At 44.1% G+C, this 22,651-nt stretch overlaps 3 protein-coding genes across 4 annotated transcripts in view; all 3 read left to right on the top strand.

Moving 5' to 3' along the window:
* The first annotated feature begins 543 nt into the window (after positions 1–543).
* On the top strand, positions 544–2,918 carry LOC308165933 (H-2 class II histocompatibility antigen, A-Q alpha chain-like). The gene is made up of 4 exons (XM_080540126.1): positions 544–659; positions 1,110–1,391; positions 1,696–1,977; positions 2,488–2,918. Exons 1-4 carry the CDS (start codon positions 596–598, stop codon positions 2,613–2,615), a joined length of 756 nt encoding a protein of 251 aa, XP_080396252.1. The 5' UTR covers positions 544–595; the 3' UTR covers positions 2,616–2,918.
* Positions 2,919–4,828: 1,910 nt separating this feature from the next.
* LOC308166923 (H-2 class II histocompatibility antigen, E-S beta chain-like) lies at positions 4,829–10,309 on the top strand (the record flags this gene model as incomplete). The annotated part of the gene is made up of 4 exons (XM_080541246.1): positions 4,829–4,892; positions 5,445–5,720; positions 8,720–9,007; positions 10,161–10,309. 4 exons carry the CDS (start codon positions 4,829–4,831, stop codon positions 10,307–10,309), a joined length of 777 nt encoding a protein of 258 aa, XP_080397372.1.
* A 1,788-nt stretch (positions 10,310–12,097) lies between these two features.
* tbrg4 (transforming growth factor beta regulator 4) overlaps positions 12,098–22,651 on the top strand; it is a 40,935-nt gene continuing 30,381 nt past the window's right edge. Inside the window, exons 1-3 of one of the 2 annotated variants that reach the window (XM_080541297.1) lie at positions 12,098–12,135; positions 12,867–13,370; positions 20,149–20,469. In XM_080541297.1, the coding sequence (XP_080397423.1) occupies positions 12,948–13,370; positions 20,149–20,469 (744 nt within the window). In that variant the 5' untranslated portion in view covers positions 12,098–12,135; positions 12,867–12,947. The remainder of the gene's footprint in view (positions 12,136–12,866; positions 13,371–20,148; positions 20,470–22,651) is intronic. The other variant, XM_080541298.1, reaches the window with a different exon arrangement.

Below are 22,651 nucleotides of genomic sequence, written 5' to 3'. Positions count from 1 at the left end.
TTATAAAGCTCTCACTGGCACAGCACCAGATTATCTGAAAAACCTTTTGCTAGCATATCAGCCCAATAGAGCTCTCAGTTCTTCTGACGCTGGTTTTCTCTGTGTACCACATGTACAAAAGAAGAGATTTGGTGAGGCTGCATTCTCATTTTATGCACCCAGATTGTGGAATGCACTGCCAGTTTACATTAGGGATACATTAGGGATGCAACCTCAGCAAATATGTAAAAATGACTAAAATCTTTTTAATATTGCCTTTAAATGACTAAATAATTAAATTATGATTATATAAATATATTATTATTATTATTATTACTATTATGATTATGATTACTATTATTATTATTATTATTATTATTATTATTACTATTATTATTATTATTATGACTATTATTATTATTATTATATTCTTTTACGGTCTGGGAAACATTTTTTCTACCTGGGTACAGTGAGGCAAAAGTGCAAGACAGGTTCTGATTGGTTGAAGATAAGAGAAGTGAGACAGTACTCTTCTGCTAGGGACTTCCTCCTCAGAGAGAGTGTGAGAGCGGGAGTGTTTCAGAGACAGTAGTCAGACATACGCTGAACAGCGGAGATGAGCCTCTGTGGCATTGTTCTGATTCTAACAGGGGTGGTTTGGACCTCGACGGCAACAGAAAGTAAGTGAACTTGATTGGGATCTCTCCTTCTATACCAGACAGACGTGTTGAATGAATGAATGATCTTTATTGTCATTGTACGGGTACAACGAAATTGAAATTCAGACCCTAGATGCGAACAATCAAAACACCGTCCTAAGATAATAAAACACCGTCCTAAGATAATAAAACACAGTCCTAAGACAATAAAACACAGTCCTAAGATAATAAAACACAGTGGGGGATAGAGGGGGATATACTTAAAAGTAATCGGAATCTGAGTATGTATCTATTATGTAAACTTATATACTTTTATACACTATATGACCTATTCACAGGGGGGTGTTAGCATGTAACTATGTACTTTTATAAACATATAAACATATGAACTAGTGTTCTGTGACATGTGTCTTTCACTCTGAATCACACGATGGACCTTTTTTTAATTTCATTTTTTAAATGTATTTTCAGTTCCAGTTCATCATGACTCCATCTATGTGGTGGGCTGCTTTGACTCTGGCTCCGAGTCTGATTCCCAGGCTGAGGTGCAGATCGATGGGGAGGAGGTGTTCTATGCTGACTTTAAGAGAAGGGAGGCGGTGTTGACGTTACCTGATTTCCTACCCGTCCCATCCAGTATCCCCTCCATCTTTATTCCCCACTTCTTCAAGAACGCTGTCAAAAACGTACGTGTCTGTCGAGCAGTGGTCAAGTTTTGGAAAGCAGAAGAAGAGTATCCACCGGAGGAACAAGGTAAATGGATTGCACTTCTATAGCACCTTATTCCATTCACACACCAACAGAGGCAACAAGCTACCATGCAAGACGCCGGCCCGCTTGTTTGGGGAGCAATTTGGGGTTCGGTGTCTTGCCCAAGGACACCTCGACAGCCAGGGGATTGAACCGCCAAAACCGCTGACCTTGCGATCATTAGACGCTGGCTCTACCTCCTGACCCACAGCCGTCCCAAGTCGAAGAGCATACTGTATACTGATGAAAAAATAAATAAATGAATAAACTCATCAGTTGTTTTGATGGTTTTTATTTGTCCCTCTAGATGCCCCTGAGAGCTCCATCTACCCCTGGGAGGATGTGAAGCTGGGGGTGGGAAACAACCTCACCTGCTTTGTGAATCATTTCTACCCGCCCTCTATCAGAGTCAACTGGACCAGGAACGGCTTGGCGGTGACTGAGGGAGCGTCTCTCAGCCGGTACTATCCTAACGGTGACGGAACGTTCCACCAGTTCTCCACCCTGAGTTTCACCCCCCAGGAGGGCGACGTGTACTCCTGCACGGTGGAGCACGCTGCCCTGAAGGAACCCAAACCCAGGTTCTGGGGTGAGAGAATCTCTCTGCTTTTGTACACGACTTCATGACTTCTGAAACTACTGTGCAATAACCAAGGGAATAGTGCAATGTTCTATAACCGTGCAAGATGTTTACATTCTTGTATTTAGGTTTACATACACTGTATATAAGTTTACTAGTTCATATGTTTATATGTTTATAAAAGTACATAGTTACATAGATAGATACATTCTCAGATTCCTACCGATTACTTATCCCCCTATTTATGTCTATTTATGTCTCATTCTTGTTTTTTATTACCTTAGGACTGTGTTTTATTATCTTAGGACTGTGTTTTATTATCTTAGGACAGTGTTGATTGTTAGCACCTAGGGTTTGCATTTACATTTCGTTGTACCCGTACAATGACAATAAATATCATTCATTCATTCATTTAATGTTAAGTTCCAAGGCACTCACATATTGTAAATTGTATAATCCAGAACAACTGAAGAACTTTCCACTGCAGTAAGTGATAGCTGAATGTTCTGTCTCACACAGATTCACCCACAGAGGTGAGTGGGCCCGGTGTTGGTCCTGCTGCGTTCTGTGGAGTGGGCCTGTCCCTGGGGCTGCTGGGAGTGCTTACTGGAATAATTCTCTGCATCAAGGCAAACTGGCGCAACTAAGGCACCTCTGTCCTACTGACAACCTTTCTTGACAGAATCAAATACAGTGCTCATGCACCATATGCATTTCTTTTCTTTTTTTGTTTAAGTTCTAAAACATTTACTAACATGTGGTAGTGTCCTCTGTACATCACAGAGAGAGTTTGTCCTTTGTTGAACATGACACTATGGTAAAGCATTGCATTATGGAAAACAACTCTGTAACCGCTGAAATATGTTTGTGTTTCTGTTCATGACCCCATTAAAAGAAAACACACACTTATGCTTGTGCAAGCTTCCACAAGATCAATAAAGTTTAGACTTTGGCCCTATTGTAATGGATTGGTTTTAATCTGTATAACCCTAGTCTTTACTACATTCAGATTCAGATTCAGATAAAGTTTATTGCCATTATGCATACACATATAGGAATTTGCTTTGGCGTTACAGTAAGTGTGTTTATACTTTTTTCACAAATGCAAAAAAACAGGACAACACAGGACAGACAACAGTGCATTGGATAGTGCTACATATATAAAGTGCAGTGCAAAGTTCTTTCAGTGAGTCCAGTGCATATTCAGTCCTGGGCAGACTTGCGGGCGGGGGGGAGGGGGAAGCCAGAGTCATTTATCAGCCTGGCGGCTGAGGGGAAGAGACTGAGCCTGTGGCGGGCCTTTACAGTTTTAGGCAGCTGCAACCTTCTCCCAGAGGGAAGCAGGGTGAGGAGGCCGTGGCCGGGGTAGGAGGGGTCAGCCATGATTTTCCATGCCCTCCTCAGAGCCCTGGTGTCGTGCAGGGAGTTGAGGGAGGGCAAGGGACAGCCGATCATCCTCTCCGCTGATCGCATCACCCGCTGCAACTTGGCCTTGTCCTTGGCCGTTGCAGCAGGGAACCAGGTGATGATGGAGTGGGTGAGGATGGACTCTATGATGGCCGTGTAGAACTGGACCATCATGGACCTCGGCAGCCTGAATTTCCTCAGCTGCCGGAGGAAGAACATCCTCTTCTGGGCCTTCTTAGTGAGGGCCTCTGTGTTCTGCTCCCACTTTAGGTCCCGAGAGATGGTCATGCCTAGAAAGCGGCATGACTCCAGGGAGGCCACCGGGGTACCTCCCAGCGTGATGGGAGGGCGCAGGGCTGCTTTCCTGCGGAAGTCCACCACCATCTCCACTGTTTTTAGAGCAATGAGCTCAAGGTTGTTAAAACTGCACCAGCTCCGCAGCCCCTCGATCTCACCCCTGTAGGCAGATTCGTCCCCCCTGGAGATGAGGCCCACCATGGTGGTGTCGTCTGCAAACTTCAGGAGCTTGACCGAGGGGTGGCGGGAGACACAGCTGTTGGTGTATGGGGAGAACAGTGCTGGAGACAGGACGCAGCCCTGCGGGGAGCCCGTGCTGGTGGACCTGGAGCTGGAAATGCTCTTTCCCAGCTTCACCCGCTGAGACCTGTCAGTCAGGAAGTCTGTAATCCACCTGCAGGTGGAGTCCGGCACCTGCAGCAGGGGTAACTGGTGCTCCAGGATGTGTGGGAGGATCGTATTGAAGGCCGAGCTGAAGTCCAAAACCAGGATCCTGGCGTACATCAACACATCTGTATGACCCTAGTCTTTACTACATCAACACATCTGTATGACCCTAGTCTTTACTACATCAACACATCTGTATGACCCTAGTCTACTACATCAAGATCACTAAACTTGTGATGGGGTTAACTCATCTCATCCTTTGTTAGTGGATGAACAAACCATACTAGTGTAAATGGATTCAGACAGAGCAGAAAAGTGTGAGCCTCATCTCCTTCACCTCTATCTATCTATGATGACCTGCACAGTGCTGTTGGTTTAACATGAGGATTCAAGAGATCTGTCCGTTTACTGGAACCGTGACAATTACATGTGAGAACATGTCAGAGCTGCTGTGGTACAACTGCAATAAACACACATTAACTTCATTCATTAACCAGGCAGTAAAATGTCCTAGTTTTATGGTGTGACGGTAATGCCATAACTTGTCTTATTAATCAATCACTTCCTGGTCCATCTACTGACACTGTGACAAACCTGCACTGGACTAGGTCCGAGGTCGGTCCAGCCAACCCACTTCCTCATTCGGTTCCCTTCAAGAGACACGTTGACAACCGCTTTATAGAGATCCCTGTAGAACCAGACTGTACAGTAGAACCAGACTGTACAGTAGCTTTATAGAGATCCCTGTAGAACCAGACTGGACAGTAACATGTCCACACCGGGCCTCTCTCCCCTCCGCCTGCTGCCCCTCTTCCTCTCTCTCTCTGGAGTGGGTGAGTCAGACTTCTATTCTGTGCTGTAGATATTTACATTTACTTGTTTGGTACTTAAGCAGGCGTCTTTATCCAAAGTGACATACAACAAATACATTTGTCTAAGTAAGTGAATCATCTATCCATCAGTCATCACAAGAAAAAGTAATCTATGCTCAGGCCTGGGCATCGGCAGTCATTCATGCTAGAAGAAGGAAGAATTAAGTTATTTCTTTTTTTATTGAGAGGAACATTGGAATGGATGAGAATTGATCAAGAAATTTAAATATATATATATATAAATATATATGCCTCAATTCAATCAGTTGCAGATAAAGCATCTGTGGGTTCTGTTTAGAATGTTGACACGACAGTATGTCTGTGTTTACCGTGTTCAATCAGACACATCTGGCTCGCCTTTATTCCACTGTCGTTTGCTTGTGTTGCTTTGTCAGGCTCAGGTCAGTTGATTTTATGAAAGAGGAAACAGACACTTACTGTAACTGAACAATACCTCTATATTCAATGGAATTGTTCATTTATTTTCTATTCCCCCCCTAACTGTTGACATAGCAACCCGCTATTTTGGTCATGCCGAAATAAGTTGTCGGTTCAGCTCAAAGGATCTCCGTGACATTGAGTTCCTGCAGAAGGTCTACTTCAACAAGAAGTTCCTGGCACAATACAACAGCACCACAGAGAAGGTGACCGCCAACACAGAGGCGGCGCAGAAGGTGGCAGACGCCTTCAATAAAGACCCTGGGTTTGTGACCAGGCAGAGAGCTCAGATGGAGAAATACTGCAGGAGCAAAGCCCCGGTGGAGTATGAGTACATCCTGGACAAGACAGGTCAGTGTACGGTCAGGATAAGACTATAGACTGGCAGGTCAGGATAAGACTATAGACTGGGGAGTGTATGCAGGGGATGGTCGCTGGTTCGATCCCCGCTTCAGGAGGAAGCTGCATGTGCCCTTGAGCAAGGCACTTAAACCCCTAATTGCTCCAGGGGCGCCGATGGCTGACCCTGTGCCTAGAGCAAAACATATAAAATTCCAACAATTGACTGACAAGTTGATTGGATGGCACATAAAACATTTTTAGTATAATTTTTTTAAGTCGTTTTTTTTTTGGTGGGGCAGACCCACTCATATTTTTCTTTTTATTGACAGATACAGTAGAGATTTAGACAGGAAGGATGGGTGAGAGAGAGAGAGAGATGACATGCAGGATACATCCGTGGCCGGAATCGAACCAGGAACCCTGTGGTTAGATGTTATTACTATGACATCATACTAGAGAAGAGAGGGGAGTGTATATGAGAACTTACTAGAGAAGAGAGGGGAGTGTATGACATCATACTAGAGAAGAGAGGGGGAGTGTATGACATCATACTAGAGAAGAGAGGGGAGTGTATGACATCATACTAGAGAAGAGAGGGGAGTGTATGACATCATACTAGAGAAGAGAGGGGAGTGTATGACATCATACTAGAGAAGAGAGGGGAGTGTATGAGAACATCTTGGAGAAGATTACTCCGAGGAAAAACAAAAAGGTGAAACACGGTTTAGCAGCTTTCAGTCACGCTGCCACATGCTCCTGGAACAAATTCCCTGAAGAAATTAAACAGGCCCAAACCATGAAAATATTTCAATCTAAGCTAAAAAACCTGCATGTTTTGCAGCAGTTATGATTAAACACAAACACTTCTATCAATGTCTTTTATCCATGAACTATTGTCTTATTAAATGTTTGATCTATTTACTTCCTATATTTGCTTTGATTCATTGTCATGTTTATTTTCTTACTATGCTCCTCTTGCTGTATTTTTAAATAATGTATGTAAAGCACTTTGAATTGACCTATCGCTAAGCCACGCCCCAAAATAGAAATTGTCCAATCATCACAGCAAAACAACTCACTAATATCTGATGGTAAAAAGCTTCTAGACTAAATATTCTTGTCATCTTTAAAAAACATGTCTATTACCTGCTGTGGTAAATCAGAAATTTTAAGTCCCGCCATTGTAAGTCATTGAATGTCATTCAGTCACGGTCAGTCAGTCAGTCACTGTCAGTGAAGAATTTGAGAGAGCGTTGTTTGTTTTCAAAGGGGGCGTGGCTTAGCGATAGGTCTATTGGGGTCATTCCACTAAAGGTGGATCATAAATAAATGCGGCGATATAAATAAATGCGGCGCTCAGGCAACTCGAGATTGGAATTCAAGCCTCAGGTGATTCCTCGAAGGAGGATCAGCCTTGTGTCATCAGTGTTCACAGAAGACAGGCCTACAAATCTTCGATATGGGCGCGTGCACGCAGACATAAAAAGCCCTGAAGAGTCGATCTGTCGAAATGAAGATACTCCACTCTGCAGGGGTACTACATTTGCGCAGCATTACGAATTATTGATTTTTATGAAGACGGAAAAATAAGATGTAAAATAGTGCAATACTGCCGCAATTAACAAGGCGAGGGAAATGGTTTGGCAAGAAATTGCTGACCGATTAAATGCGTAGGTCATACTAGCCCCAGTTATTGTTATATGTTCATATTTTAATAAATGAATATTACTACTGTGGTGATATCAGCAGCAGGCTACAAACCGTCATATCGCCACAATGGCCTAGTGGTATCGACCGCTGCCACAGGATTTATTTGTCATTTTATATCGGTGGTTCAAATCCCTCTTCAGACGCACTTTTTACTGCATTTCGTTGTCTGAATCTAATCTAAAATCTCATCTAAAAAAGTATGTAGGCTATAAAATGATGGTGCAGGCTAATTTACAAGAACTGACACGATTACAATGGTGTTTGAAGCCTTTGCATGAAATCTTCGGTTAAATGTAAAAAAAAAAAAAAAAAAAAGAATGACTTAGTCAAGTCTCGAACACACAACCTTTGGAACTCCAGTTGGCTGCCTTAACCACTACGCCAGCCAGACCGCTGTGATGACAGCAATGCAAGTTGACAGAATTCCTTTTTTTTTTACACTCTTTTCTTTATTGATCTATCGATCTATCTATCACACTTTCAAAATATCAAGTTATCTATCACACAATCAAACTATCTATCGATCGATCACACTTTCAAAATATCAAATTATCTATCTATCACACAGTCAAACTATCTAATCTATCTATCTCGTGTGAAGTGGGAACTAATATTTCCTAAAAGACACATGAGGAACTGTCGTTCGGGGTTTAGTTTCCGCCTGTGAGCCTTTTTTGACGCGCGTCTTACTATAGCCTGTGTTTTAGCCTGGTCGCGAGCAGGCTAATTATATCTGACTCAGAAGGAGCTCAACCAAGCAGTGAATTATTTGAGCCACATTGATGGCACCGAACGCAAGCTAACATCTTCGAGGCTTAGAACTTTATCGAGGCTTAGAACTTTATCGAGCTTTGTGGAATAGGGCCCGTTGTATGAAAATGTGCTACACAAATACACTGGCCTTGTCTTGTATAAATACACTGGTCTTGTCTTGTATAAATACACTGGTCTTGTCTTGTATAAATACACTGGCCATGTCTTGTATAAATACACTGGCCTTGTCTTGTATAAATACACTGGCCTTGTCTTGTATAAATACACTGGTCTTGTCTTGTATAAATACACTGGCCTTGTCTTGTATAAATACACTGGCCTTGTCTTGTATAAATACACTGGTCTTGTCTTGTATAAATACACTGGCCTTGTCTTGTATAAATACACTGGTCTTGTCTTGTATAAATACGCTGGCCTTGCCTTGTATAAATACACTGGCCTTGTCTTGTATAAATACACTGGTCTTGCCTTGTATAAATACACTGGTCTTGTCTTGTATAAATACACTGGTCTTGCCTCTCCAGCTAAGCCCTCCGTCACTCTGAGGTCAGCGGAGGTCAACGGGACCAGATACCCCGCCATGCTGGTGTGTAGCGCCTACCACTTCTACCCGCGGCCCATCAGAGTGGTGTGGCTGAGGGACGGACAGGAAGTGACCTCAGATGTGACCGACACTTCCACCGTGGAGCTGGCCAATGGGGACTGGTATTATCAGATGCACTCCCACCTGGAGTACACCCCCACCCCTGGAGAAAGGATCACCTGCAGGGTGGAGCACGCCAGCTTCACTAAGCCCAAGCTGTACGATTGGGGTAAGAGTGCTTGAGTGAATCTTTCAACAACAAAAATATCTTTCTTTGTTTATACCCATTTCTCTTAGGGCCTAGTCCTACACGTACACAGGTATTTTTGAAGACGGAAGTCCAAAACACATAGAAAAATCTATATTTAAAGACATACCCAGGAACGTATAGAGAGGGCCTTAGTTGATACAGAGGTACTGAATACAAACAGCTCTGTTAAGGGAGCAGATTTTAATGCAGTCCAAGATCCGATTAGTTAAGTCAAAAATGTATGATTCTTAGGTCAAGGCCCCAAGGAGAATTGAACTCGTGACCCCTGGTTTACAAGACCAGTGCTCTAACCACTGAGCTATGGAGCCTTACCTAGAAGGCGGCAAAGACAACACACTGTAAATATCACACATAATTAACAGTCGCTACACTCGACCACACCCAGATGGAATCTGGCCAAACCTGTGGAACAGTGTTCCTGCCAATGCAAGGCTTCTCTCAGTAGAATGGAATTGCCCCTACACTGATCTAAGGTCAGTTCAGTGGATTTCTACAGACAGACGTGGTGAAGAAGAAGAATGCTTAGAAGAATGTTTTATTTGCCATGGAATCAGTTGTTGGAATTTGGTACAGCAAAGTCGGCACCCCTGGAGCAATTAGGGGTTAGGTGCCTTGCTCAAGGGCACATGCAGTTCCCTCCTGAGGTAGCGATCGAACCAGCAACGTTTCCCGTCGCTAGCCGGCCTCTCTACCCTCCACCCCAAAACATGTTGCTATAGTGAAGGCCCCAGCCAGAATTGAACTCACAACCCCTGGTTTACAAGACCAGTGCGCTAACCACTGAGCTATGGAGCCTTGACTGCTGTTGGCTCTGTGTGTGTTACAACACACGCCTCAGCTGTGGTTTCTGTGCTGTTGCTCTTTTATTGCTCTCTCTCTCTCTCTCTCTCTCTCTCTCTCTCTCTCTCTCTCACTCCCTCTCTCTCTCTCTCTCTCACTCCCTCTCTCTCTCTCTCACTCTCTCACTCCCTCTCTCACTCCCCCCCTCTCTCTCTCTCTCACTCCCTCTCTCTCTCTTTCTCTCTCACTCCCACTCCCTCTCTCTCTCTCTCTCTCTCTCAAGGTTGTGTGTGAGTCTTGCATGTCTAACATACAGTATGTGTCACCCCAGACCCCTCCCTGCCTCTGTTGTCTGAGAGGGGTCAGATGGTGCTGGGGGCCTGTGGTCTGCTGCTGGGGCTGGTCTTTGTTGGGGCTGGTCTGATCTACTACACTAGGAAGAGACCCACTGGTGAGCTGCTACAGGACTCAGTAGCCTAGTCATCACCTAGACACTGTAAACCTCTGCCATGCCCCTTCTACACTAGAACAGCTTTGACCCGTTTGAGTAAAGAAACATTTTATATCTTTGCAAAATGACTAATTTCAGGACCCTCCTTTCAAGACTTTTCCTAGATATGTGCGTTCTACCACCCACTATCCTTACATTTTCAAAATCACATCAGGATAAGCTAATATACATCTATTTTGCCGTTTTTCTGTGTAGGAAGCAGGATAATTTACAAGCGGCCAACTAGTGGTCATGGTGTGTAAATAGCAGCTTGAGCATTGTAAAGAGGCTCTTTTAGTAGGTGAAAAGGCACGCCTGTTCTAGTGTTAAAACGATTACGGTTAGTTTGCCCAATGCCAACTTCTGTGAGCTAAGGAGACAAACATTATATTAGCTACATACAGTACGCCTTGTCGACAGAGGCCAACTTCTATGCCAGACTTTGAATAGGTTCAAATAAATGTGCCTTTATGTCTCTCAGCAGGAAGGGAGCGGGTGCCAGCTAGTTAAGGTAGGACCTTCTCAAGTGGTTTCACTTTTTTGAAATCAAATCAAATTCATACGATTCAACCTGATGAATGTTTGTCTTACAGGCCTCCTGCAGTAAAGAGGAGAACCTACAGAACCGACAACCAAAGCTCCTCTGAGGCCTTCTGTGGGAATCAGGATAATTACATTTAATCACATAAGTCTTGTGAATAAAATGCAAGCCAAAATAGCCCATACGGCAAACCTCTACCATTTCTTTAGGAAACATTTTCTTTTCCTCATTGATGGATTAAAATATGTTTAAAAACAATACTGAGTCTTTTTGCAGTCAGTATGTTAGTAAGTTGTAATAAATTCATATAACGGTGATTGACCTGATTAAAGCACTTCTGTTTCATGTGTTGTGCATTGGTTGATGTAGAGACTTTATAAATTATGATTTAATATCACCTTTTCACATTTGTTCCTCAATGCAAGATACATCTGACTAGGGAGCAGATTTGATAACAAACCAAGATAATATATTGATTAAGTCTAAAATATATAACCATTGTGAAGGCCCCAGCGAGAATTGAACTCGCGACCCCTGGTTTACAAGACCAGTGCTCTAACCACTGAGCTATGGGGCCTTGACTGGAGCAGTGGGAAAACCAACGCGGGACTTAAACAACATACCCAGGCTGCCTGCTTCACATCCGAGTGTCCGAATGTCCTAAAGGAACATTGAACCTACACCTGTCTTCTGCAGCAACTTACTTGTAGGTAATAGTCCCCTCCGAATCACAGCGAGGGATACTTGTCCGAATCTGACCAGGGATAGGACGTTTCATTCTATAAACCAGTGATCAGCCCAGCGGATTGGTAGTGTCACCACCTCCGTTACAATTGCAAAATTGTCGTAACGTATCGCTCTCGCGTCATATGCATGTACCGTGTACATTTTGTTGGATTTTCAGTGCAAGTGCATGTGTGTGTCTCGGCAGTGTCGTGTGTGATTTTTATCTGCATCGACCTTGCGCCTACACCCCGGAATTTCGTAAAGGTCTAACAGACTAACTTGAAGAATGAGTTGATCATTGAAAAACCGAGATTATCTCTATCTCTGTCTTCATATGCTTCCATTGGTTACTGTTAAATATCATACATATTGTATTTCTATCCCAAAATATGCATACAAAATAGTGGTAAATTACTCCCTCCTATCTCCGTAAGGCGGACCAACCACAGCGTTGTCCGAACATCACATGACACAAGTTGCACTACGTCAACTTCCTGCGACCGTAGCTGTCAGCTCCATGTGAATGGCGCTGCCCATTTAACCAGCAAGGTAAGATCAAAACATATAAAGATCTAAACCGCTACGTGAATCTGTGCCTTTTTTGTTTTTGGCTTCTTTGTCCACTACCGACACATTTATAATGGATATAAAATAACATCTAATCTGTGTAGTTTTATAGTAATACGGCAGCACCTTGCTGCTTGGCAAGGTCAGAATCAGCCGGTGTGGCTCAGTCAAGTAGCTCACCCAGAAACATCCATATCCTGGCTGCGTCCGTCCACCGACGTCCTCGTGATGATTGTTGGTATCGCTTTAGTATTAGTCTTTGTGTAAAGGAAGCTATCACGCATGTCTTTGCAGGTGTGTAAGCCACTATATGACTAAACAGTCATATATACAGTCAATACAGTATCACACCAAGAATGGGCTGATAGCTAGCTAGTCATATAGCCTACCAGATTTAGTTGACAACAGAATAATAAGACGTTGTAGTTGTTATCAAAGGCTAGATGCCTTTACTATGTTACTGAGACGCAGAATGCATGTTGTTACTCTCCTGTCGCATTTTCTCTCTCTCTGTTTCTCTGTTTCACTCTCTCTCTCTCCTCTCTCTCTCTCTCTCTCTCTCTCTCTCTCTCTCTCTCTCTCTCTCTCTCATCCATCACCCCCCCTCTCTCTATTTCTCTCTGTCAGGATTTCACTTTGTAATAATAATGAGGCTCTGGAGCACTGGAGTTTGCACTCAGGACTCTTATTTGATCTTTCTTTCTCTTTGGCAGGTGTAGGAGTGATGGTGACTCCAGTAGCTGCATTGTGAGTGGGGTGTCTCTTTGGTATCTGGCTACTCTTTCTGTTCCTCCATGACCAGCCGTCTGCTGGGCCGATGTGTCCGTCTCCTCCCCAGGGCCTCCCCCCAGGCCACAGCCCTGGCAGCCCACCCGCCTGCCCCTCTGGCTGGGCCTGCAGAGCCACTGTGGGCTCAGGCCTGGCTGCGGCCTTTGGGGAGGCCGCTGTGCGAGGGTCGGACTGTGGTGGCCAAAGAGGTGGAGACCCTGCTCCCCAAACGCACCCAGCTGGACGCGCTGGTAGAGAAGGCCATCTCTCCGCAGGATATCCTGCTGGCATGGGCCAATCAGGGGGGGAACGCCAACCAGGCTGCTATGAGTCTGGTGAACCTGGTCCGATTGGCCCGGGGGGGTGAGAAAGGCGGGGCTAGAGTTAACCAGTCAGAGTTGTTGAAGGATCCCAGGCTACAAGACATGCTGAACACGGTCACTGCACAGGTACGTGGGCGGGGGGGGGTGAAGAGAGGTCTGTGATGGGGGGACATGTTTCAGATACGTTCTCTCATGTGTCAACTGTGTGTGTGTGTCTTATCTCTACTCATGTGTGTGTGTGTGTGTGTGTGTGTGTGTGTGTGTGTGTGTGTGTGCGCGTGTGCGTGTGCGTCAGGGTTTCCGTTAGAAAAAATTTGTGCCGGTCAACGTGTCCGGGAAGATTTCAATTTACCGGACAAACGTGAGATATACCGGTCATCATATTAAAATATAATATAGCTGTTTGTCGCGGTGGTTACTGTTGTGTAGCCTATATCAGGGTTTCCGTTAACCGGTAATTACCGGTCTTTGTCCGGTAAAATTTGTTGAAGTCCGACAAATTGAAAAGTCGTCGGACATATTGTCCGGTGAAAATAATTCCCTCTAAGCACAATTTGAATACAATTCGCTAAAGTTCACATTCTGATTCCTTCTATTTTAAAAAAGACGAATATATAGGCTATGTATTTCTTTTATTATGATATGATTTGACACTGGCATGATGATGACTCCTAATGTGTAGGCGGGCCTATGCGAAACAGCGGTAATAGTCAGGTGCCACATGGGATTGATGCCAGATGGGATTACAGCCTAACCAGTCTATTACCGCTTAAACCTAGTAGCCCATTCGGCGGTAACCCGGCCCATCTGGCAACCCAGAGTTCAGAGTTGAATGGAAAGAAACTTTCCCCTGGCTGCGTTTAGATGAGGAAGGAAAAATGTTCTGCTCACCGTGCAAAAAATCGGGGAGGAATAACGGATTCACGAGAGGAGAAACGAATATGAGAATGTCGGCTCTCACTGATCACAGGCGGTGCAGTGAGCACATATCGGCGGTCAGTTTGAGGCAACAGCAAACCGCTATGAATATATATATATATTTTTTAATATTATATTTTATATTTTTGATGACCGGAATATCTCACGTTTGTCCGGTAAATCGAAATCTTCCCGGACACGATGTCCGGCGGCAATTTTTTCTAACGAAAACCCTGGCCTATATATGCCGTTTAATGTCTATTTCTCATCCGATACGATTAGATGCGAGCTATATAATAAATATAATAATATAGGCTTTCATGATTCGCATGTGCTATGCCATATGTCCAGCGCTGAACGCGCGCCACACTGGGAACTGAACAGACTGCATCGATCAATGAACGGACTCCACATTACGTTAACTGAAGTCTGTTAAATTGTTTGGGATTAATGTGAGTTTTCTATTTTCTCTTTCCAGTTTTACCCTTTTTTATCAATAAAACAACGTAATTTCTATAACGAGGTCTCGCTGGTTGGGAAGGCATTTAGTTTAGCTGCCTGTCAAATCATACTTAATCGGACTCGGGAGTATGACAATGAGGAGAACATAACTGTTTATTGAGAAACAATTGATAGGCAGGCTGGGATACGTATATAAAGAAATACCACAATGTCTAGATTTATAACATTTTATTGAAAAGTGCAAGAGGTTACATGTAGGCTTCTGGCGTGACACATAGGCTAGCCTAATTTCCGTTCATATGCCTTTTATCAGATAAAATAAAATAGAATAAAACTCTTTGAAAATAAATAGGCTTTAAATGAACTTGCAATGCGCATAGGCTAATTTCCGTTCGATGTTAATAGGCCTATAGTAGCCTATGCCCTTTCTCAGATAGGGGATAGCCTTAAATAAAATAGCCTAGAGTAAAAACTCTGAAAAAAATAAATAAAATAACAATGGCTGCTCATATCATTCAGCTACTTATTACGTCGCTTTTTGGCAGCATTGAAGCGTGCAGCTGCGGACTTGAAATCAAAGGTGCAAAGTGTCTCTCCGCAACTTGCAATGCGCATTAGCCGTGTGACCTTGCCCTCCCCAAGGCGACTTCGGTGCACAGTTTTAATTCGGTTCTGCAGAGAGAATCCTCTCTCTGCAGGCACACTGGAGACGGGAATCAAGCAGGCTATCTTGGCCAGTGTGGCCCACTCTGGGTAAATTTCGCTGAAGTCTCGGATGAGGACTTCGCAGGCTGTTGAGAAACGCAAGCCCCCATAACCACGAAGCGCTGTCATGACACCGATGGCATCTTGTTGCACGTTTGTGGCATCGATGACCGGGGCTGTGGCTGGTGCTGAGTCATCATCGCTGGTCATTTCTTGGCCAAAATGACCAATGATGGTCTGGATGGCCGGTTCGGCATATTCTTCAAGTGCTGAGGGGATGGAATGAGTGATAATGAGTGATAATCAGTGATGGCCTATTTTTTTTTATGACAAAATGACATCAACAGCCAGATTAACTGAAAAGTAGGAAGGTTTAAATGTTATCCTGTTGTTTTCATCATTGTTGTTATTATAGCCTAATAATTATTATTGTTATTATTAGGGATGCACCGAAATGAAAATTCTTGGCCGAAGCCGAATTTAAGGAAACACTTGGCCGAATACCGAATACCGAATGTGTATCGGCAGTTTTTAATTTGATCATTGCATAAACTAAATACATTTTGCTTTTTATTCATGCTTCTCAAAGAAAGAAATTGAGATTGAAAAAAAATAACTTTTATTGAACATTCCAGCAGACATCAGTCTATACCAACAAAGCACAATAAATAAAATAAAGATGGCTGCGAAAAAGATGAGTATCTAAGAACTCTCCCACACTCTCACTGTAAACACTCTTAATGGGTGTAAAAGGTGTCCTTTGTTTATTTATATATCTATATATTTATATCACTGAATATCTTCAACAAATTGCACTTCGTGTTCACACTGTAGAGAAAAAATGCATTGCTACAAAAATAATAATGAACGAATCTAACTCAATGAAATGTCTGTGTTCAGTTTATGAGAGATCCAGATCGGATCAGTATAGGTATTATCTTCGCCACTAGATGGCGCTGGAACTTCATCAAAACACGCCCACTATTCGGTGGTAAACATTCGGTGTTTTCACACATTCGGCCGAATACCGAATGTGCTTTATTTTGCGATATTCGGCCGAATACATTCGGTGGCCGAATGTTCGGTGCATCCCTAGTTATTATGATGATGATAATTATTATTAGCCTATGATGGGCGTCGGCCATAGTCTACATTTCGCAATTTAGACAAGCATTTTAGGTTATTCAAAAAGGATAGGCCTATTTAAAGAATTATACTATGCATTTTGCAACCAACTTAATTAAATAGGCCTAGCTTCTACTTACCATCCTGCGTCTGTGGGTATTGGGAGGGGTTCAGAAGGATGTCGAAGCTGTTCAGTACATCTAGGGAATCTTCGGGGAATCGCTCGTGTAGTGCATCTACTAGATGCTGGATGTAGCGTGCTCAGGCATTTTTAAACGCCTGAACGGACCGATCACCTACATACGTCACTCTGACATCATTGTACAGGCCGTCTTGGCAGTCCGCCTGGAACTTAACTTCTTCTGGGCCTGGGGTATCTCGTAGCTGTGTTAGTGCCGCTACGGATGCGTGAACCATTGGTCGGATCATGGCCAGATTGACGTCGTCTTTCTGGAAAACCAAGTTCAGTTTGGTCATCACCGGTAGCACATCAGCCAGTGCGTGAGTCCAGGCGATAAAGCTATACGGCTGGATTTGACCTAGGAGGCCTTGGGCTTGGGCATTTCCTCCCACAGCCTCTTCATTTAGCTCCATCACCAGAGCAGGCCAGTTACGTTTGATACCCTCCACTGCCCTGTGCAAGGATAGCCAGCGGACAGCGCACGGCTGCTTTAGGCTCGTCATGTTTTCGTCGTTGAGAGCTGCTGTCACCTGACGGAGGCGATTGGTCCTGCTGGCTGAGTGCTTGTAAAAGGAGTACACAGAAGCAGTTGTGCGCTTGTAGGCTCCTACCTGGTCAACAGCCTTTGCAGCATCGCGGCCAGCGCAACTCGGTGGGCACCACAGTGCACCTGAATGGAAAACGCACTCTCTCTCTTCAGAAGAGCACCAACTCCAGCACTCTTCCCCATCATTATACTGGCCCCATCCGAGCCCAGGCCAATGACACGGGACAGCTCCACACCTCTCTCGCGGAGCACCTCCACCACTTTGTCAAATATACACTGTGCGGTCCCGGAGTGCACATCATAATTGCCCAGAAAACATGTCTCAACTCTTCCTTTTATTTCCAACTTCACGTATATAATCAGCTTCTTGTCCACGGTGATATTTACTGTCTCATCAATGATAATTCCAATGAAGTCACTCCCCTTTAGCTTTTCATCCAGCTGATCCATCACAACGTCTTCCAGTGCCCTTTCCATGTCATCAACGGAGTCGCTGTGGCGGTAAATGCCCTCACTCAAGACAAAATCTGGAGCCTTAACTGCTTTCAGTAGCTCAGTCAGTCCCACATACTGATGACATGCGATGCCATTTTTTGCCATGTGAAATGCAACTTGTAGCTGAGAGTGCAGCTTATTGTTAGCCGTTTCATTAGCCTGCTCACAGTGGCCTTTCATAGCGGTTTGCTGTTGCCTCAAACTGACCGCCGATATGTGGTCACTGCACCGACTGATCAGTGAGAGCCGACATTCTCATATTCGTTGCTCCTCTCGTGAATCCGTCATTCCTCCCCGATTTTTTACACGGTGAGCAGAACATTTTTCCTTCCCCATCTAAACGCAGCCAGGGGAAATTTTCTTTCCATTCAACTCGGAACCCTCAAGACTTTTTGGCTGGAGGAGCCACTACGGCGTCAGCCGCCTCCATCTCTTTAGAGTCAGACTTCTCCTCAGACTCATTGTAGCTTGGTTTCATGAAGTAATTGTTAAGCTTACTTTGTCTTGCCATGTTTACCTCTCGCTCGCTATGGTGCACTTTGAGCTGCAACGTTTGCAGGTTAAAAGCGCTAGCCTATACAAATAAAAGTTATTATTATTATTATGGTGGCCCGCTACGCAGGGTTGCCAGATGGGCCGGGTTCTAGCCGAATGGGCTACTGGGTTTAGCGGTAATAGACTGGTTAGGCTGTAAATTGTCAATGCCATCTGGCAACCCTGCCGCTAGGCAGGCTATTACCGCTGTTTCGCGGAGTCATCATCATGCCGGCATCAAATCATATAATAATAAAAGAAATATATAGCCTATATATTCGTCTTTTTTAATATAGAAGGAATCAGAATGTGACAATTAAACTTAAGCGAATTGTATTCAAATTGTGCTTAGAGGGAATTATTTTCACCGGACATTATGACCGAAGAGGTTTAAATTTGTCGGACTTCAACAGATTTTACCGGACAAAGACCGGTAATTACCGGTTAACGGAAACCCGCGTGTGCGTGCGTGTGTGTGTGTGTGCAGTGTTTCCCCTACCATTGCCTTGGGGCCGCCCCCCCAACGGAACCCCCCGCCCCCCCAAGAAAGAGGAATTATTACGGACGTAGACACCAAACATCTGACAAGCTAAAATATCCGCTTTTTTTAAACGCATCCAACACGAATCTGGTGAGTGGCAAGCCCATGTTGGTACCAATAGTCTCGCATAGTCAGATCTACCTCCACACTTCGCTTTGCGCTGGACACACTCGCACAGTCGCGTACAAGATTGTGCGCGTGACGCGAGAGAGTTTTTGCAGGGTGAGATATCTGCAAATGGAAAGTAAGCAAGTTGAAACGTTAGCAAATATAATTGCTGAGTGTTCTAACAGAGCAAGTTGGTTCAAATTGGTCGTTATTATTGTGACTAGAAAGTGTCTGATTATAGTTCCATGGTGTGTAAAATAGTGTCAAAGAACTAGCAAGCTAACTAGCTAGCTCAGAGGTGATTAGATGAGCTAGTCTGCTACACATGCCAGCTAAAGAGCTAACTGGATGCACTTTATTATTTTACTTAAAGTAGATATACTATCTTTCTTATTCTGCAAGAATTGGGCTTTATGGTAATACCATAGTGATTACAGTACATTACAGTGGATTGAAGCATTGGAAATGTCTGTTTTTTATAGTTGGACATACAATTTTTTTTCAGATGAGAGAGTAAAGTCAAAATGACATTATCTGACTGCATTGCCCACAGCAATCCAATATTCAATTATAATTATGTTATGAATTGATATGGATCAATTTATCACTCTTATTAGATTATAAATACTCTGGTTGTTATGTTTGCCTTTTCGTTGACTGCAAAAGAGGGAGAGAAGGAGGATAGAGAGGGAGAGAAGGATAGAGAGCAGGATGGCACACCAGAGAGAGAGACAGCAAGAACCAGGTGAGAAAGTGGACAGGTAGTCAAGACCACGTAAGTAAGTAGCCTTGAGAACCGATGGTTCTCGAGCCTAACGGCCCATAGGGCAGGAGCCTATCTCCTGTTTCTAGCGTGAGGCGGCTTAATGTACTTACCCTAACCCTTAATGTGTTAGTACACTCCCTGGACATGACGCTGGTATGTCGCAGGGTCTTACCCCCTGGGGGGGGGGGGGTCCATGCCACGGTTCATGCCACCCCCCCAAGGCAGCAAACCTAGGGGAAACACTGGTGTGCGTGTGCGCGCGTGTGTGTGCGCGTGTGTGTGTCCGTGTGCGTGCGTGTGTGTGTGTGTGCGTGTGTGTGTGTGTGTATGTGCGTGCGTGCGTGTGTCTCTTATCTCTACTCATATCTGGTGTGTGTGTGTGTGTGTGTGTGTGTGTGTGTGTGTGTGTCATCTCTACTCATATCTGGTGTGTGCGTGTGTGTGTGTGTGTGTCTCTCTCTTATCTCTACTCATATCTGGTGTGTGTGTGTGTGTGTGTGTGTGTGTGTGTGTGTCTCCCAGGTCTCGTCCGTGTGGAACGGTACCCTGGTGTCTGTGCTGCGGGCGCTCTCTTCCCTGGGCGTGTCCCCCAGCGCCGCAGTGACCTGCTCTGTCCAGACGGAGGCACTGTGGCGTGTACGCAGACTCTCCTACAAGCAGCTGGCCTTCCTGGCCGACTGGGGGGCGGGGCGGAAAGGACAGAAGGAGGTGGCTCTGACGAGCGCCGTGCTGAAGCAGCTGGAGCTCCGCTGGACCGAGATCGCTGATCCCAGAACAGTCGGCACGCTGATGGCCAGAGCAGGACACCTGTCAGCCCCGCTGATGGACAGACTGGAGGACAAGGTCAAGAAAACAACAACAACAACAACAACAGAACAGTTAACAGCACACGTAACCCCGCACACTGACTGCGTTTACATGCACACCATATTCCTGTATTAATCTGAATATGCTCAATATTCCGCTTGGGCAAGAGTCATGTAAACACGTACCGAACCCGATTAAGGCCATATTCCGATTCTGCAATATTCTGATTAAGACCCCTGTCATATGGAATGGAATCGGAATATTGTGACATGTAAACACCTTAATCGGAATATGACCCTTTTCGGAATATTCAGTTACGTCTGCGCATGCTCGATTCTCCTCGAGCATGCACTCCTGGGTTGTGTTGTTGCTAGGGACAGCTAGATACACTCCTGGGTTGTGTTGTTGCTAGGGACAGCTAGATACACTAATTCACATTTTTTTCTTGTTCTTGTCTTCCAATGTTGAGGACAAGGTGGATCAGCAGGAGTGTTGTAGTTAAATTGTTGTTCAAAAGCGCAAGTAGGAGAACACAATAACAGAGGACTATGTTGGAAACAAGCATTATAGCTTAGCTGTGGGTTAACGCCCGCTCAACCACCACAACCAAGCTACCAACACTAACGTTACTATAGTAACAAGCTACCAACACTAACGTTACTATTAGTGTTGTTCCGATACCGATACTAGTATCGGCATGGCCACCGATACGCACAAAAATGCTGGTATCGGTATCGGCGAGTACTAACAAACAAAAAAAATCCGATGTTTTTTTTTTTTTTTTTTTTTTTTTTACGTACTAAAGTTATTTTGTTTGTAAATGTTCACTTGCTGTTGCACTACTACTACGACTGTTTTATATCTTAAATGGATATTGCACTGATTGGCATCTGTGAGAGCCACATTTCAGGTTTTATAAGGGGTTGATTTTCTTGTCACCATACCAGGTAGACAATAAAAAAAAGTTCTATAGCATTCACTCTCTGCTGGTATTTTTTCCTGTTTTACAAAGGTTTTGAGCAGTGCCAGACTAAGTGTTAGCAATAATTTTACATCGAGGTGAGTATGCGGCTCAAAAAACATGTTTTTTTGTTTTGTTTTTTCAAACGCCGTGGTATCGGATCGGTACTCGGTATCGGCAAGTACTGCACGGTCAGGTATCGGTATCGGTATCGGGATCAAAAAATGGTATCGGAACAACACTAGTTACTATAGTAACAAGCTACCAACACTAACGTTACTATAGTAACAACTATTGTCCCACCGAACTACGGGAATATGCCAATTAACATGTAAACAGAATATTCCAGTTGCTACAGCGTATGTAAACAGACCTTATTCTGAATATGAATATTGACCGGAATCAGAATATGGTGTGCATGTAAACACAGTCAATGCTTCTGTCTTAACCCTTATGGTTGAAGTCACTCCCTGTCTTCTGTCTTAGACTGAAGACCTCCATCTATCTATCTATCTATCTATCTATCTATCTATCTATCTATCTCCATCTAGTTATCCATTGATAACTTAGTAGAGAGCTTCAACAATAAATTGAGAACTACCCTTGATATTATAGCAGATTATTACCAGAAAATTCACACAATGATGATCTAATCTAATTGATGACACAAAAAGTGTCATCAAAACGCAAAGCGCCACGGAAAAATTAAGAACTCTGCCAATTGAAAAGAAACTGCAGTAAAGCAGAGTACCGGTACACATGGAAAAAGTCTAAACTACACCTTGACTTTTTTAAAAACCAGATCTTTACATGGCAATGAAGTTAGACAAACCTATTTCAAAAAACAAAGGAAACCCCAAAGTGCTTTTTTCAACCATTGATCGTCTGATTAACCCTTCGGTGGTTGGCGTCTGTTGAGAACCCCGATACCAGTGATGGTAGAATGCTACATGTGCTTATCCACCCCAGTCCCACGCTCACAGACTAACCTTATCCACCCCAGTCCCACGCTCACAGACTAACCTTATCCACCCCAGTCCCACGCTCACAGACTAACCTTATCCACCCCAGTCCCACGCTCACAGACTAACCTGAAAACAAGGAAGAGACAACATTAACACTAGAACAGCCGTGCCTTTTTACCTACTAAAAGAGCCGCCTCGCCCTTTTAAAATGCTAACCTGCTATTTACACACAACGACCACTAGTTGGCTGCTTGTAAAATTTGCCTGCTTCCTACACAGAAAAACTGCAAAA

This window comes from Nansenia antarctica, assembly GCF_963989245.1.
Source record: "Nansenia antarctica genome assembly, chromosome: 10".
In the NCBI taxonomy this organism is placed as follows: Eukaryota; Metazoa; Chordata; class Actinopteri; order Argentiniformes; family Microstomatidae; genus Nansenia; species Nansenia antarctica.
This window is presented reverse-complemented; position numbering and strand designations above follow the sequence as displayed.